We start from the raw sequence: 13440 nt of genomic DNA, 5'->3' as shown, positions 1-13440 counted from the left end.
CAGTTCTGTTGTCTGTAGGGCATGCCTTTTCCCAAAGCTATTGTTTATGGCCACTTGTTAATTTCAGGAAGGTTGGCCTGAAAAAATCCTCCAAATTTACTTTAATATTTTATTATATCAGTTGCTGTTACATGAATAACTTTTGGGGCAAGGATGTTCATAAGTGAAAGAAATTTAATTTGAAGTCCTTGTGTGGAAATTTGAATTTTAAAAGAAAGCATGTCATAAGTGAAGAATGCTGTATTACTTCTCATATATACATTATATATATGTTGTGTGTGTGTTTATGTATATAGTATGTTATTATATAAATTGATATAGCAAATACTATTGTATCTTAACAGAAAAAGAGTACATGGAACAGTTGGTCAAACTGACAAGGTTACTATTTAAACTCTCAGAAGTAAAGAGTATTTTCTCAAAGGCCCAAGTTGAATATTTATCCATCTCAGAAGACCCTAAAAAAGCGCTCGTTCGATTCTTTGAGGTATTTTTCATTTATTATTATAATTGCCCAGATTAATTACAATTAATTTTCGGAAAAACCTTAAGTGTTCTTAAAGTTTTTCTATAAAATGAATTCTTATAAGTTAAATCATATTATTGATTGCCTGCTATTGAAAAGTTCTAGAGGAAGAAAAATGTGAATCTAAGGTATAGTACAATTCACACTTAAGGACAGCAGAAAAATTACATTAATGAAGAATAATGAAACTAAAGAATACTACAAAAAAGCTTTACTCTAAGGCTAATCTAAATTGTAGGAATATTGACACAGTTGCTGGACAACCGCATTCTTCAGATGCTTGGGAACTGAATATCCTTGTAAACATTCCATAATACTCCCATCTTAGTGTTTATCACCCTGTAGTGTACAGTGTAGGCATAAGCACCATCTACTTCATATGACAGTGTAGTTGGAGCATTAACATCCAATTCATTTGTTTTGTTTTGTCTCGATAATGAACCGTGCCATTCTAAATTTTATTTTTAATTATTAATTTTACAGAAATGTATCTATGTGAGAGTGTTTGTTTTACAAACCTAGTTGAAGTTGTTAATGTGTTTGGATTAGTGTCTTTTGTAAGCTATTAGTTGTAAAAGTTGGTTTATTTTCCCACAGAGTGGTTGGTATTAGCTGCAGTGAAAATAATTAAAATCAATAACCTCTTTTCATAAATGTTAATTCTTCCATTGGTTTCTGTTAAGTTAAAATACAATTGTACGACAATTAGAGATGTCATGCAATCTCTAAAAATATTTGATAATAGTAAATGCAGATGTAAAATACACATTCCATTTGGACCCTTATTTAGTTGTTGATTGGATCTGAACCTGCAATTAAACGCCTGTGGTGTACTGGGAGCTACAATGGATCAGAAATGGAGCTAGAAATCAAGTTCTTCATTGATAGTTTTCATCTAGCCCAAATTAATTGTTCTTTCACCACTAAAAAAATGAGGTTTTTTGCTGAATGCTGGATAGTATTGAAAAACCAAAAGAAGTAGTTCTTTATCTCAGATAGCCTTTACTTCTCTGTGTATACAAGACATACACAAAGACTAAAATAGTAACACAAGGTATTATATGCTAAATGCCAGTTGGTTGACAGATCAATCAGTAGGTAAAGAATTTAAAGCATTTTGGTATAATAAGTTTGGATTTTATCCTGTGAAGAGTGTGAGGGCTTTGTAAGTTTTTAAGTAGATATGATTTGGTTAAATAATTTTTTTAATGAAAATAAGTAACAATAGTGTAAATTAAGGGTGCAGAGAACTATTGGCCAAAAACTAGTGAGGTTTAGAAGGAATCAAAGATTGAATGGTTGTGGGATTTCTGAATGGATATGAAATAAATGCTGTGTTTGACTAAAAGAGTGATGATACTTTAAGGAGAAATAGGAACATCATGATTTAGGGTGACAGAGAAGTAGGTGAGGAATTCAGTTTTAAATTTACTCATTTTTAAGTTGTATCAGGTCTCCCCAAGATTATTCCTAGGTTCTGTGATTCACAGGACTTAGCATACAGTTGTATTCACAGCTATGACTTATTAACAGAGGGATACAAAGCATAATCAGCAAAAGGAAAAGATGCATGAGGAAAAGTCTGAAGAAACCAGGCATAGCTTCCAAGATTCTTTTCCCAGTGAAATTACACAGGATATGCTTAATTCTTCCAGCAAGGAATTGTGACAAGACATGTGAAATACTATCTGCCAGGGAAGTTCCTTAGCGACTCAGTGCCCATGGTTATTATTGGCGACTGGTCACGTATGCCCTCTTTGCCTCATACTTAGAGAGTTCCAATTCCAGAAGGAAAGCAGGTATTCAGCATACACCATATTGTTTGCATAGACCAATTTAGGATCAAGGAATTGTAGGAAGCTTTTCAAAATCTAAGACCCCAAATACCAGCCAAGACCCAACCTTGCAAGCAGGACATTTTAAGAGTGGCAGTCTTGGGTCTGCTATATTAACTCTTTTCTGTACAGACATGATAGTATGACATCTAAGTTATTATTATCAAGGTACTGAGAAATGCATGTTTTTTAGGCTAGGGAGGTTAAGCCTAAGCATAGAGAAATATTGAGAAGTCTAAGGCACTGGTATTCAAAAGTGTAGTCCAGAGACCCTTGGGAATTACTGATACCACCTGCTCAAAACTGTATTAATATTTGCACAAATAGTGTAAAATATTTTACATGAATCAACACTGTGGCCCAAGATTATCCTTGTATTCATTATAGTTTATACTGCCATGCATTTACAGAAGAAAAAGCCAGTTTCACTTAAGAATATCTTTAATGAAGCAGTAAAATTATTTATTTTATTACGTTTTGACTCTTGAGTACATGTACTTTCAGTATTCCGTGAATGACAATGCAAAGTGCACTTAAAGCACTTTTGCTGCATACCAAAGCAATGTGGTTGTCTAAATGAAAAGCACTTGTGTGATTATTTGAGTTGCAAGCTGAACTGACTGCTTTTATCTTAAAAGAACAACTGACAAAGTATGGTTATTCAGACTTGGCTATTTGGCAGACATTTTCTCAAAAAATGAATGAAGTGAGCCTATCACTTCAAAGCAAACAACTGACAGTATTTGTTGCTAATAATATAATTCAGGCTTTCAAGAAGATTAGAATTTTGAGAAACTTGTATTTGCCATCGTGATCTTGAGAGCTTTCCGATACTTATTTTGTGATGAGAATGGTGGTGGTATTAACAGGTGTGATTTTTTTTCCTGATATAAATAATGAAGTGTGTCAACATTGGGAAGCTGTGTAACTCAGTGAACCACAATTTTCCAAATGACGAATACAGGCTTTAAAAAGCATTCATGAATGTAAAAGATTCACTCAAAATACAAGATTGACCAATGGCTTTTAATTTAACAGAGTATAAAATGTTCATTGACATGGTTTCAGACTCCATGGTTTAGTTGCAACTAATCTGTAGGAAATACCACTTGTCAAGTTTTGGTATAATAGCAAAGAGGAATTCTCATGGTTATGTGAAAAATCTTTCAAAATATTTCTTATTCTTACAGCCACATACATTTTTGAAGCTGTATTTTCTTCATCTGCAGCATACCACAATAAATCATGCAGAAGCAGATACGAGAATCGAGCTCTTTTATTAAGTCAGACATAAAAGAGATTTGTAAAAATGTCAAAAAAAAATACTACTTTTCTCACTAAATTTGTTTTTTGTCTGGAAAATAGTCTTTTACTAAAATATGTTACTTACATGTAATGTTCATTATTATTTTTCAATGAATTAGTGAATAAAATTTTATAGTATCATAAATATCGATAGATATAACCCAAATAATGAAAAGCCCTTCAAGATCCTCAATTTTTAAGTGTGCAAGAGGGAACTGAGACCAAAGAGTTTGCAAACATCTAGTCAAGGGAAGGAAGTGTAGAAAACAAAGGGCAGACAGCTAAATAGAGAGGAAAGGGATTAGTCATGTGTATCTCTTGTTCTTGTCTACTGATCTCACAGTCACTCATTTACGTTCACTGAGTTTCTTGTCTTTTTTTCATTTCACGTTTTGTTGTCAACATGTCCATCTTTAATGTCACCATGGATAACTTCCATTAAGCTTTCATTTCAAAGCTTCTGTAGTACTGTTTCAGTCTTTCAGTGAAAGAAGTAGTCTTTCACTTCTGCCCTACTTCCTTTACCCACTTCCGTGACTAAACCCTGAGCAGTGGAATCCTTGGAGCATCTGAAAACTCATTGGCTACCATCACCTGTCCTTCCGACTCATGAATGACCACATTGTAACCTTCCCCTCCCTGTTATCCTAGTACAACATTCTCCCAAGGCCTCATTTCCTTCCCTCTTCACCGTAATTAGACCCCTTGGGGCCTTACTTCCACTATTCTTACCAACATTCTCACAATCTTGGATCTTTTTTCTTTTGGTCACACCTACAAACCCTCAACCTTGGTTCAGTGCAACCACCTATCTCTACTTTGTCTTACATGCTGAGTGCTGCAGAAGAGAAATCACAGAACTGTTTGTATTGGTGCCATTCATGGTCCAATTTGGGTCATTGGAATTCATTATAAGTTCTCAAAAATGGTTTGAAAATTTTACTACTTTACTTAAACTTTCTTTTTTTTTTTTTTTTTTTTTGAGATGGAGTCTTGCTCTGTCTCCAGGCTGGAGTACAGTGGCACGATCTCGGCTCACTGCAACCTCTACCTCCCGGGTTCAAACCATTCTTTTGCCTCAGCCTCCCGAGTAACTGTGACTACAGGCACACGCCACCATCCCAGCTAATTTTTGTATTTTTACTAGAGACGGTGTTTCACCATGTTGGCCAGGATGGTCTCGATCTCCTGACCTCGTGATCTGCCCACCTCGGCCTCCCAAACTGCTGGGATTACAGGCGTTAGCCACCGCACCCGGCCACTCTCCTTAAACTTTCTAACCCATCTCTTAGCCAGTCTTCTCTTGATTCTTTTGTGACCTTTCACCCCTTGCTTGTTCTCACCTTTCCTCAATTTATTCTCTCATTTATTTCCTTTCCTCTTCTTCTCATGTCTCTGTTTTTCTGTTACTGATTCACCTCACATTTCTCTCTACCACTCTCCATTTTGCCATCTCTACCTTCTCTGCCCATCCTTTTTTTTTTTTTTCTGAGAAGTTAAGCTGGCATCAGATGGCTCATAAAATTCTAGGAAGAGAAGTGAATTCATATCGTAAAGCTGAACTTTTTAGAGGTTTTGCTTGTAAAAATTTGGCATTACTTATAGGTCTTCCTTATAGGGGAATTTAGGGATTTTGAATTCCTGGTAATCTACTGGGAAGTATGGTGAGCCAACCTGTTTGGAAATCGTGATGTGATTTAGTTACAAGATATGTGTACATAAGTTTCACATTTTTTTCACTGATATTTTGCTAAGTGGCCCTTCTATAAGTAGTTATTGGTGAGTTTTTAAAAATTCTTCCTTTAACCTTTATTTTAATAATAAAAGACGACTTAATTCTTTTTACTTGTATTTTAATTGCTATGAATCTTTATTGGAAGGTTACAAATGAAGGCTTCAATGTAAAGGGCTATGGGTGCGTGTGTAGAAAAAGAGAGAAAAATTATATTTATGTTCCAAATCTTTATGGTATAAAACTTGGAAAGTTAAATGATATTTTTCTTTATAGGCTGTTGGTATAACTTACGGGAATCTCCAGATACTTTCTGATAAATCTGCCATGGTCACAAAGTCCTTGGAATACCTTGGTGAAGTATTAAAATATATTAAGCCTTATTTGGGAAAAAAAGTTTTCAGTGCAGGGCTGCAGCTGACTTATGGAATGATGGGTATGTATTCCTGACATTTTGCTAGTAACATTTCCTTAGGTTGGGCCTATACTATCATGATGGATAGGTATATATTGGCTAAATCACTACTCTCCATACAATCATAAGAGTAATCTGAAATACAGTGATTTTGCTTAAAATAATTCATGCTGGCCTTCAAATCTCTGTCTTGCTCTATCTCTTTTCAACACTTTTGATTGTTTTAATATTAAAATTATGATCAATACAGAAAATATGCTAGCACCAGTTGCTTTCAGTAGTCTGTCATGAGTCACATTTCAATACCTGAATAACTAGAATGGATCTTTTTTTAAAAAAATTCTGATCTATTGTTAGAATTAAAAACATCAGAAAACTGTCACTTACATCTATTTCTATGGTCTGCTCTGTATGAAGGAGATAGGATTTAATACAGCACTAAAAATATTTATGCTTCAAATCTTGTTTCTCACAATACTCTTCTCTTTTCAAAAATCTTTTTCTATGCCTGTTCTATAACAATGGAGTTTATCTTTCTTTAGGAAGTCAGTAATTAACGTATCTTTGTTTACTAAAACTGTGATGCTAACCAAAACTAGGAATTGGATAAAGGTAAATGAGGAAGATTTCCTTAGAAACTTTTATATAGAATTTAAGTTTTTTGGGTTTTTTTTTTCCTTTATTTCTCTATGGTCAAACCTTTTATCTGTTCCCTTTAATCTTATGAATGTATGAATAAACCTGATTCGGGCTGTCTGAAACCTTTTATCTTTGTTGTAAAAGATAAAGGCGAATGTGAAAATGTGTAAATATAGAAAATGTAAATTATAGTAAAAGCTATAGCAATTCAGGCATCTTAATTTTAGAGAAAAATGTGAGAATTTATAAGTTTAATAGTAAAATACAAATTAATAAGTATATTGTCATTCATGCTTATAATTTATTAGTGTCTACAAAAGTTTTCTGTTTCCAGATTTAGATTTTTGCCAAGCTAAATATCTGATATAGACGTGGGACAAAATTCTACTTAGGAAAAATTGAGGACTTTGCTTTGCTGTCTTGTTGATTTTTGACTAAATGGCAGATCTGTATTCTTTCTTTTTGTCTAGGTTTCAAAGACTAGGAAGAGTATATTGCTACAATGTTGCCCATTTATTTGTTAGAAATTAGGATAGGTAACTTAAAGATTTCTTCATGTTAAAGGTTTAGAATAAAACAGAGAAAGAGCAAAGTATAAACTTGGGAGAACTCCAAGGTGTTTTAAAATGTTGGGATTGGGATAGCATAACCATTTGAGGGAAGGAGTTACCCACTGAAACATTATACTTTATTTACCTTGACAGTTCCTAACTGGGGACACCTCTCCTGTTCACTTACAAGGTTGCAAGACTGCTAGTGAAAGGCACACAACTGTTGATGAAATCACCCCTCATATTAAGGAGAAGGCATCTGTGATCTTAATTGTAGCTCAGTTATTTCTGAAAAGGCAGGGTGGATCCATCAACTTCTCTCCTCTGTAAATTTTGTTTGGTTTTTCTCATTCTTCATATCTCATAGTTTTTCTGTTTCCATGTATAAGGCTTTCAATCATCCCTGCCTCTTTGGCCATTCTTCCCCATTTTGCTTTGTAATTGAAATTCAAGTCATGACCCTTCAGTGCCAAGCGCAGATTTCCCCACTTTTCCCACATTCCCAAGTAGACTTGATCATCTCTCTCGTTGTACTTCATCTGTCCTTTTCTTATGACATGATATTATTTATAGTTTGCCATTTGCTACTATTACTTGTGTACTTAACATGCCTCCACCAAATTTCAAACTTGTAGTAGCCGTATCTTTTGAATTTTTTATTCCCATCATCATGTATTTTGAACAAAAAAGAACACTTATTATGTATCAGGCGCTGGATTGAGAGTAAGAGATATATTAAAGAGCTCCAAAGTAGGAGATAGTGTATGTATACTATATAAATATTTCTGGAATTTAATAACTTTATTAACCTAGCAATAGTACAAAATGTGTTTTTTAATGTTCTTTTTTGTTTTTCTTTGTTGTTGTTGTTTTTGAGACAGAGTCTCTCTCTGTCACCCAGGCTGGAGTGCAGTGGTGTGATCTCAGCTCACCGCAACCTCTGCCTCTGGGTTCAAGCAATTCTCGTGCCTCAGTCTCCTGAGTAGCTGGGACTGCAGATGTGCACCACCATGCCTGGCTAATTTTTGTATTTTTACTACAGACAGGGTCTCACTATGTTGCCAAGGCTGGTCTTGAACTCATGAGTTCAAGTAGCCTGCCTGCCTCAGCCTCCCAAAGTGCTGGGATTACAGGTGTGAGCCACTGTATGCAGCCTTTAATGTTCTTAAATGAGCAAAATTACTTTCCAACTATAAAGATTTAAAAATATATATTGTAGTGATCCCAGTTGTTACGTAGGGTAGAAAATACAGAGGATAGAAAATAAGTAAATACTCAAGAGCTTGTATAGTGGTTATCATTGAATGGGGAGATCGTATTAAATTTTTTTGTATTTTCAGTTTTATTCGTTAATAAATAATATATTTATAGCCAAGAAAAGAAAAAAAAAACCTTAGGTTTTTACAAAGGTACTGTATGTATTTAAACCTTTACTAGTTTTTTACTTTAAAAATATTTTTATATTTCCATTTTACGCACACACACACACACAAATATTCCTTGCTGAAACCTAAAAAGTAGGCGTCTGATAGCAAGCAGTAAAACAAATATCTCTACCTTATATGAACTCCTAAAGCTTAAAGTCTTCAGCAAAGTGTTTTAACCGTTGCAGAAAATGAAATACAGTAGTTTCCCCTTATTCATGGGGAATATGTTTCAATACCACTAGTGCATGCCTGAAACCGCAGATAGTACCAATCCTATGTATGCTGTGTTTTTGCCTATACATACATACTTATGATAAGGTTTAATTCATAAATAAGGCACAATAAGAGTTTAACAATAATAACATAATAGTATTAATAGAACAGTTGTGACAATAGACTGTAATAAAAGTTATGTGAACTTTGTGTCTCTCCGACTGCCTTCCCCACACCCTCATCAAACTATCTTATTGGTGTCCTATACTACGGGCAACTAAACTATACCACATGGTACCCTATCTCGCAAGTAACTAAACTATACCATGTGGTACCTATACCAAGGGTAACTAAAAAGTGTAACTAGAAAGTGAAACATACCTGTATGACACCTGAGAGTAATAGGAATCATTTCATATGCCAGTGATGATAGCAGTTTCCCTGATGGGTATATTAATGTTATTAGAATATAAGTTCTTCTTATATTGCTGTCATACTGAAATTTTCCACCAACTGAAGAAATGAGGAGCAAACCAGCATTATTTAAAACTTTGCTAAGTGAACATGTTTCTTTATGATTGATTATTGTACTTCCTTTTATAGCAAAAGATGAATGTTGCTGTTTGTTCTTGGAAGTGATAATTGGTTGAGTTTTTTTCTTTAACTTACTCTTCCATAAGCATATTTTTTTTTTTCTTTCAGAGCTTAAATTTTAAACTTTTTATTTAATGGAAATGACTTTGAATTTTATCGTTTTTGCTTTCTAAGATGGAATAAAATATAAAAGTTTATGCAGTAGATGTACCTCTGTGCTTTTTGGATAAGCACTTAATCTGTTTTTAAATCCATTTTTCAGTAAGAAGACCTCAATAGCAATAATATATCCTAATGGGAATTATATATCTGCTGTTAATTACTTTATTAAACAAAGGGTGCTCATTTGTTAAGTTTTATTATCATCAGATGTGGCAATTAACAGACTTCTAGCACCAAGGAAGCCATAATATATTTCAAGTAGCAAAGAAATCTGTTTCTCTTCATTCAGAATTAAAATTTTGTTTGTTTATATTAAATAATTAAAAGGTGTAAAAACTGAGGTTCATGGAGATTAACTGGAGTTCGTGGAGGTTAAGTGATTAGCTTATAGCTAATCCTGTTTTCCCTATTTTAACAATTAAATTTAATTGTACTTCTACTGCAGACTGAATTGAGGCCACCTATAAAATTATATGTAAGATTAAAATATGAAGAAATAGGGGTACAAAAAATAAATGTAAAGTTTCATAATGAGGCCCAGGGAAAATTAGTATGCATATAAAACCATAATGCATAATCCTACAGTATTCTTTAAAAGGTGGATTGTTAATTTGCATCTGGGCATCCTAGCAACTCAGAGGGAAAACAAAAAGGGAAATCTGAATAATTTCAACATTCAGCGAATGTAGTCACATAATGTATAAATATATTCCACTGTATAAGTGAGTGTAAAAAGATTGAATAGCCCTTGTATAAAATTCTTGGGACTGGAAGTATTTTGGAGTTCAGATTTTTTTGGATTTTGGAATACTTGCAGTATACTTAACCAGTTGAGCACCCATAATCCAACAGTGTGAAATGTGAAATGTTCTAATGAACAGTTCTTTGATCATCATGTTGGCACTCACAAAATTTTGGATTTTGGAGTGTTTCAGATTTTATATTTTCAGATTAGGAATACTTAACCTGTGGATATATTAAATGCCAGTTGCTCAGAAAATGTATGTTTTCCTTGGCCCAGAACTCTATGAAAAATTTATCTCTTCAGTGAAATATATGAATTGACATAAGTATTTGTTACTTCTACTATATGTTTCTTCCTATTTGCTATTTTAATTTGGTCCCGTGGGCTTTCAATACAAATTTTTAAATTAAATGACAAAATGTTCTGGTCAGATAATAACAACAACATGTTGTTACTTCTCTTCTTTGTTAGGAATTCTTGTGAAATCATGGGCACAAATCTTTGCCACCTCTAAAGCCCAAAAATTACTATTCCGGATCATAGATTGTTTACTGCTTCCACATACAGTATTACAACAAGAGAAGGAACTGCCTGCACCCATGTTGTCAGCAATTCAGAAAAGTCTTCCTTTGTATCTCCAGGTATAGTATGTGCGGTTGCTTAACAGTTTAAAAAAAATGGAAACTTTGCCTTAAAAACATAGTTTACGAAATGCTGATTTAAAAACCGTACATTATAATCTCAAGTGATTGTGTGGCACATTTGTTGAACATATTTTAGATTGCTTTTATGTTTGGCTTTGGAAACAAAAATGAAAAAGCAGAGGAGCTTAAAGTTGAGAGAGGAGGTAGATGAGCACAGACACTTATGGTAGTGTGCTCAGTATTTTTTTTTTTTTTTTTCAGACCTCATCTATCAGTCAGACAGGGAGTGAGGAGATATAAGAGAATACACTATAGAGAACATCAGAGGTAAAAGAGCAAAATGGGTGGGAGTTGGAGGGCTTTTCATTTCAGAGGGAGCAACATGTACAAGGGCATGAGCTTTAAGAAAATATGGCACACTGAGGAAAATCAAATGGTTCTGTTGTGGCTGGAGATTGATATGGCAGGAGCCATGTAATGGAGGGGTTTATATTCCATCCTAAGAAGTTTGGACTTTATCATTTACATGGAAACCTGATGAATTTTTAGCAGAGAAGTAGAAGTGACATAATGATATTTACATTTTAGAAAGATGATTCTGGTGGCAGTATGCAAGATAGTTGGTATAGAGGTTTTGGAAAGCAGTGGTGAGGAGTTCATTGTAATAATCTACATATTGTCAGAAGGTTTTGACCTAAGGCAGTGGGAATAAAACCTATAACAGCAGATTTCAAAAACATTTGGGAGCTGTAATTAAGAGTACTTGCTAAGTGAGCGTTGTGGAGGAACTCAAAGAAGTGAAATACTTCCTGGATTCCAGAGTGACTATCTGCGTAGATAGTAGTTCTACTCACTAACGTGGGAAATCCTGGAGATGTCGGGATGAAGGTAAGGATTGGTTTCTGAGCAGCTTTAGTTTGAGGTAAGCAGTTGGAAATATTCATATGCCATTCAGGAAAGGATGAGGCTGGAGATGTACTTTATTATTCATTAGTGTCTGATATTGAAGATAAGTGCTTCTTAATTTGAGGTCCAACAAGGGAAGCTGAGGAGGAAAGGGAAAATGGATTTTGATTACATAACAATCTCTTTTCAAAGATGTATTTCGTAACAGAGTTTTAAGATTTCTGAGAAGTTTTAAATTTTCCCTCTAATTTTTATTCATAATAGCATTTAAAATGAAGTTTAGCGTGTTATCTAAACAGAATGGTAAAAAGGGGAAGCAGCCACACCATAGACTGAACCGCCAATCCCACAGAGGGAGAGATGATTAGAGGGGAGTGGTGGGTAGCAGGAGAGTCTGGAATATTTCTTCCATGTGGTCCTCTTAAACCCAAACAGTCCATTTTAATAAGAATTCTCATAAGCTTCGTAAGTGGTAAATTTAAAAATTTGGTGTATTATCTGTTTGGCAGAACTGGAGCTATGTCTTTAATTTCTTCATGGTACCCAGCTCTCCTCTTTGGAATTTTCAGAAAATATTCATTTATTACTTCATTTTCTTCTAATTTAATGTACTTTTCCTTAAACCATTCAAGAAACAGAGTTGGTGGTGGTGGGTGGATTGGGGGGCTTCATTGTTTGATTTTTTTCAGTTGTTTATTTGGTACAGTTTTAAAAGCTGTATGCTATTTTCCATTACAAATAAACTTTCAGAATTTCTTATTGGGTAAATACCTGTTTACAGCTAAAATGGAGACTTCAAACATTTTAAATTATTTCTCTTGGAAAACACATTGTGAGTCACCAAGTACCAAATTAAGAGTTAACTTTTAGAATATAATGTATTGCTGTGTTGGTTATTATATGATTATCTATATTTAGTAGCATTTAATATTTAGTAATACTAGCAGAAAACATTTTCTCTCAGGGTATTGGTTTAATTGTTTAAGTGTTAAATACTGTAATGTATATGAAAGTATTTTGTTAACTGCTATACAAATGGAAGAGAAATAAACAGATATGCAACAAGATAATCAAGAGTTCTGTGTGGCTTTATTAAACTATTCACTTTTCTAAACCTTAGTTATCCTAGCTGTAAAATGGAGATACAGTATTACTAACTCAATGGTTCTTTGAGAAATTTAAATGAAATAGTGAATATAAAGCACACAGCACAGTGCCTGTTATAGGAAAACTAAGTAAATTGTTATTCCGAGTCTTAATTTCCATATTCTTTACCCTTCGTTACTACTTTTAAAAAAATTTTCAGATTTTTAGCATGGAAGACTTTTAGCAAAAATTGTATAGTCTTAGACAAAATAACCGGTATCTAGAAAAAAATGACCTAAAGATGTTTTATAACTTTTTAAGTACATATAAATGTAGTTGATGAGCAAAATGTTCAAGTGTTCTGAGATTAGAGGAAAAGAATCTGCCTTTGTCTTCCTACACTTCTCCCCTGCTTCCTTTGTCCATGCCTCAAAGACATACATGCTTAGTTAGATACCATATCATAGATACCATATCATATGTGTTGCCCAGGCTTAACTCCTTGTAATTCGTATGTACATTATCTGTTGATTACGTGAGGTATCCTTTTTGATTGTTATATTCTCACGTGAATGTTAATGCTGGGGACTTCATTAGTGAGTTTCTAAATGTAGTTTGTTCTTTGAAACTTTACCTCTTAGTATTTCTTACTTTTTTTCC

General features: G+C 33.9%; 1 protein-coding gene across 11 annotated transcripts in view; it reads left to right on the top strand.

Moving 5' to 3' along the window:
* MMS22L (MMS22 like, DNA repair protein) overlaps nt 1-13440 on the top strand; it is a 159217-nt gene that overhangs the window by 103989 nt on the left and 41788 nt on the right. For 10 of the 11 annotated variants that reach the window (XM_017958125.3, XM_017958128.3, XM_021936805.2 and 7 more), the window contains 3 exons: nt 345-487; nt 5675-5834; nt 10616-10785. In XM_017958125.3, the coding sequence (XP_017813614.3) occupies nt 345-487; nt 5675-5834; nt 10616-10785 (473 nt within the window). Of the gene's footprint in view, nt 1-344; nt 488-5674; nt 5835-10615; nt 10786-11049 lie in introns of all 11 variants that reach the window. The other variant, XM_021936807.2, reaches the window with a different exon arrangement.

This window comes from Papio anubis, chromosome 6 (genome assembly GCF_008728515.1).
Source record: "Papio anubis isolate 15944 chromosome 6, Panubis1.0, whole genome shotgun sequence".
Taxonomy (NCBI): Eukaryota; Metazoa; Chordata; class Mammalia; order Primates; family Cercopithecidae; genus Papio; species Papio anubis.
This window is presented reverse-complemented; position numbering and strand designations above follow the sequence as displayed.